Source organism: Nematolebias whitei, chromosome 9 (genome assembly GCF_014905685.2).
Source record: "Nematolebias whitei isolate Nwh7 chromosome 9, NemWhi1, whole genome shotgun sequence".
NCBI lineage: Eukaryota > Metazoa > Chordata > Actinopteri > Cyprinodontiformes > Rivulidae > Nematolebias > Nematolebias whitei.
The window spans coordinates 44260957-44266012 of record NC_056506.1 but is presented as its reverse complement, the minus strand read 5'-3'; the positions used below and the strand labels follow the sequence as shown (position 1 = coordinate 44266012).

The following is a 5056-nucleotide window of genomic DNA, read 5'->3' as shown; positions in this document are numbered from 1 at the left end:
TAGCTAATGTTTTGCTACTTTTGGTTAATGTTTTGTTACTTTTAGCTAGTGTATTGCTACTTTTAGATTTGAGTTGACCTATTGCTACTTTTAGCTACTTGTATGCTGCATGTAGCTAGTATTTTGTTACTTTTAGCTATGTTTTGCTACTTTTAGCTTTGAGTTGACCTTTTGCTACTTTTAGCTACTTGTATGCTGCATGTAGTTGACATTTTGCTACTTTTCGCTGGTGTTTTGTTACTTTTAGTTTCTAGCTAGTATTTTGTTACTTTTAGCTACTTATATGCTGCATGTAGTTAGCATTTTGCTACTTTTAGCTACTTGTATGCTGCATGTAGTTAGCATTTTGTTACTTTTAGCTACTTATATGCTGCATGTAGTTAGCATTTTGCTACTTTTAGCTACTTGTATGCTGCATGTAGTTAGCATTTTGCTACTTTTAGCTACTTGTATGCTGCATGTAGTTAGCATTTTGCTACTTTTAGCTGGTGTTTTGTTACTTTTAGTTTCTAGCTAGTATTTTGTTACTTTTAGCTACTTGTATGCTGCATGTAGTTAGCATTTTGCTACATTTAGCTACTTGTATGCTGCATGTAGTTAGCATTTTGCTACTTTTACCTGGTGTTTTGTTACTTTTAGCTAGCAGTTAGATGTTTTTAATGCTTAGCTTGTATTCTGTTCATTTTGGCATTCAGTAAACTTCAGCAGTCATTTATCTGTCAGACTGTACTTTGATAGTAAAAAGTACTTTGTGTAGTGTATGTTGTCTCCCTGCAGGTTTTTACGTGACTCTGGCCTTCAACCGGTGGTGGGGTCAGTACACCAGCTTCCCGCTGCCCGACAACTTGATGATGGTGGTCTCAGGAAACGTCCACGGGTCTGACGAGACGGGTCGCCTCCTGAGGCGGACCCTCATGAGATACGCCAACTTATCCTCGGTCCTGATCCTGCGCTCCATCAGCACCCGGGTCCTCAAACGGTTCCCAACTCTGGACCACATTGTGGAGGCTGGTAAGGACAGTAGAGCAGAGCATGAACCCGCCTTTTATTCGAAGTATTTAAACTTTCTGTAGTTGATTACTCTGTACTTTGACAATAAAAGTACATTCTGTAGTTGATTACTCTGTACTTTGACAGTAAAAGTACATTCTGTTGTTGATTACTCTGTACTTTAACAGTAAAAGTACTTCCTGTAGTTGACTGTATTTTGACAGAACTCACAGTTAAAACTCTTTTCCCTTGAAAGTTAAAGCCATTTTTTCTGGATTGTTTAAGATTCTGATTTGTGATTATTTATTTTTTTATACTGTATAAACCTAAAGTTTGTTGGATTTTGGTCGAAGGTCGTTAATAATCAGTTGAGCTCAGGTTTGATGAAATACAACAATCTACTCTCGTGATGACAACAGGAGTGAGATTTAGCGACTTGTTGTTTATTTATGATTTGAATATATATTTTTAAAAGGGGTTCAAACAGTTCAAGGCGTTAAAGGTTCAGTCACGTCTGCGCAGGGTTCATGACGCCGCTCGAGCTGAAGAAGTTCGAGTCTCTGCACTCGGACTTCAACAAGTACTGGATGCCCCTGACCTGGTTCTCCAACCTGGCGTCCAGGGCCCGAGAGGAGGGCCGGGTGAGGGACGACATCGCCCTGAGGCTGCTGATGGACGTGAGAATAAACAACAACAAGCGAAAACACAAACATCTGTTTATTGTTTACCCAACCAGACCTGACGTGTTTCCTGTCCAGGAGCTGAACAACTACAGAGCCAAGTGCAGCCTGCTGTTCCACTACGACTGGATCAGCATCCCTCTGGTCTACACGCAGGTACTGGCCCGACAGCACTTCAGTAGTGCTTCAAGATTTATTCTTTAATGTTTGTTTGTCTGTTAGTAAAATATCTCTCGGACCACCAAATGGATTTTAAAGAAACTTTCAGGAAGTAACCTCTGGATGTTCGACTCATTAACATTTGGAGTCGACTCGATTCAAAATGGCTTTAGCCAATAACTACTGGAGTCAACTGTGTCTGTCTGTTAGCAAAATATCCTGTCAAAGTAAAAATAGCAGAACAATAAACTACCTGTTCACCTCTGACAGCTGTGATGTTCAGACCAGAGGTCTGGTCCTGGTTCAGTTTTTCATTGATGGTCTCTGGTTTATTTGATCAGGTGGTAACGATCGCAGTTTACTCTTTTTTCGCCTTCTGTGTGATCGGACGACAGTTCCTGAACCCGGAGAAGGGCTACAGTGGACACAAGGTGGACATGTACGTCCCTGTCTTCACCCTGCTGCAGTTCTTCTTCTACACCGGCTGGCTGAAGGTGACACCGCACAGGTCCTCACAGGTCCTCACAGGACCACACAGGTCCTCACAGGTCCTCACAGGACCACACAGGTCCTCGCAAGTCCTCGCAGGTCCACACAGGTCCTCGCAGGTCCACACAGGTCCACACAGGTCCACACAGGTCCTCACAGGTCCACACAGGTCCACACAGGTCCTCACAGGTCCACACAGGTCCACAAATATCCATATACATTCACACACATCTTTTTTTATTTTTGATACATTTAGCATCATTTAGCTATCATTTTACACTTTAGCCACTATTAGCTTCTAGCTACCGTTCTGTTACTTTGAAGTTGTAGCTAACCTTTTGCTACTTTTTGTCCTGCTACTTTTGCCTTATAACAAACCTTTGATTATTTTAGCTTTTAACTAAATTTATGTTGATTTCACTAAGCCTTTGCTACTTTTAGCATTAGGCTAAATTTTCAGGTAACATTTAACAGCTTTAGCTAGCATTTTAATTATTTAGCAGTCATTTTGCTATTCTACTTGTAGCTGAAGTTTTATCAGTTTTAATTAGCATTTTTCTACTTTTACCTTAAGACTGACATTTTGCTTCTTGTAGCTACAAATATGCTCCTTGTAGTTTTTTGCTGTTTTTAGCTGGTGTTTTGGTAGATTAAGCTAGCATATGAATATGTTTAGCTAGCATTTTTCTTCTTTTAGCTTTTATCTCGTGGTATGCATTTTTAGCTTTTTGTTACTCTGTTTGAACAAAGTAAACTTACTGTCGAGAGGCGAAACGTTCAGATTTTGGGATGTGAAGTCACCGTGCCGGAGCTGTTTCTAGATTAGTTTCACAAAAATTTTATTGAATTAGACTTTAGAGACTTAAATGTCATAAGATTAAATTAGAGGTGTTGTTTGTCATTCAAATATTTTTTCACTTATAATATCAAAATAAAACAAATGACTTAAAACTAAGTTTGTGACTCAAAGTCTTGATTTATCTTCTTCATCCTGTGGTTATTTGTCTTTAGGTTTACAGAGTTAAAAAAAAAAAATGAATGGAGCTACAACAATAAAATGATTTACTCCAGAACGAAGCACTTCCTGTTTCTGCTCTGCAGGTGGGCGAGCTGATTATTAACCCGTTTGGTGAAGACGACGACGACTTTGAAACCAACCAGCTGATCGACCGGAACATGCAGGTCTTTCCCTCGAAGCTTCAGTCTGATCCAGCCGACGTGAAGACCTGAAACCAGGACTGACTCTGCTCCCGTCTGTTCCAGGTGTCCATGCTGGCCGTGGACGACATGTACCAGAACCTGGCTCCCATTGTGAAGGACAAGCACTGGACCCAGAGCCACTTCTCCATCCCGTACACTCAGTCGTCGGCAGCAGAGGCCCTCAGACCGGCCTTTAAAGGCTCCGCCTTTGACATGAGGTCAACCAACAGCTTTGAACATTTATCTTAGAGTATTTTCTCACTTTAATAATTTTGCCTCAATGAATTCAATAGTCTGATTCACTTTTTACCCAATAAAGCAATAATCTAGTGATGAATCAGTCGTGTAACTGTTAAAGGGAACATTTCGTGTTGTTTTCCACACTTTCGTTACAATTCACCCATTAAACTGAAATAATAATGAAAACTTTTCAGGGTATAAATGTATTTATTTATTGCCACATCTGCAGGTTGAGTGCTGAAGATCTTGAGCTCCACCGTCCGACAGGCGAACCTGTAAACACTCAGTATTTACCTCTGCGGGGCTGTCAGGGGGACGGACTCGACGGCCTCCTGCGCAGTGGCAGCCTCCCTCATCTGATGGACGTCTTGACCGACCCGGACGAGGACGATGAGCCTGACGAAGCTGGGACAAACTCCATCAGTCACAAGGAACAGGAGAAGGAGGAGGTTTAGGTTGAAATGTAGCTCAGATACAAAGAAAAACTGTTGCAATGTTTCAACACCTTTTTAAACTTTACTGATGTATAAAATAAAACTCTTTAATTCCTGTGACCTGTAATGTCGTGAATTTTTCTTCTTTAGTCCTCCTATAGGTGGGTTTAAAGGTTAAAGTTTAGATATTATAAAGGCCTGTTTAATTACTGAAAAATAAAGCAATAAAATCAGCACAAAGAAGGCTTAAATGTGATTTTGTCAGCATTTTAAATGTATAAAATCTAAATAAACTTAAATAAACTAACCCATCCATATTGTTAAACATACAGGAGTTGAAGACGTTTTCTGAACGCAAAGGAAGTAATTTATGACACATTTTATGGATTATTATTTACCTAAGTGTGTTATTATTTTTTATAAGTTTGTCACCATGTTTAATGATTCATTGGGGTTTACCTAAATAAATATAGACAATAAAAATGTATAGCACACAGCTGAAATATTTACATATTTAATATACAAAAGACAACAATAATGACAACAAATTTCTCCATGAAGTTTTTACTTCAGGATTTTTGAGTGAAATAAATAAAAATATTTAAAGCACGACTCTGTTGATGAAAATAATTTTATTAAAATAAATATAAAATGTATTCCAAAGCAATGATTAATTATTTTATACCTTGGGTTGTACCAAGCGATACATTTGTATTCTAAATATATATTAATACGTTTTTTAATTAAGTAAGTAAATGAGCATTAATTAGCAACAACTGTATTTTATAACTTGAAGTCTGTCTTTTTATTGTTTCATTATCTATCTATCTATCTATCTATCTATCTATCTATCTATCTATCTAT

The 5056-nt window shown here is 38.6% G+C and overlaps 1 protein-coding gene across 1 annotated transcript in view; it reads left to right on the top strand.

The window, feature by feature from the left end:
- Window positions 1-4213, top strand: part of best4 (bestrophin 4) — a 5191-nt gene extending 978 nt beyond the window's left edge. Inside the window, exons 3-9 of the mRNA XM_037681893.1 lie at window positions 778-1011; window positions 1513-1667; window positions 1749-1826; window positions 2171-2323; window positions 3420-3500; window positions 3582-3736; window positions 3988-4213. Of these exons, the coding sequence (XP_037537821.1) occupies window positions 778-1011; window positions 1513-1667; window positions 1749-1826; window positions 2171-2323; window positions 3420-3500; window positions 3582-3736; window positions 3988-4213 (1082 nt within the window). The remainder of the gene's footprint in view (window positions 1-777; window positions 1012-1512; window positions 1668-1748; window positions 1827-2170; window positions 2324-3419; window positions 3501-3581; window positions 3737-3987) is intronic.
- The last annotated feature ends 843 nt before the right edge of the window (window positions 4214-5056 follow it).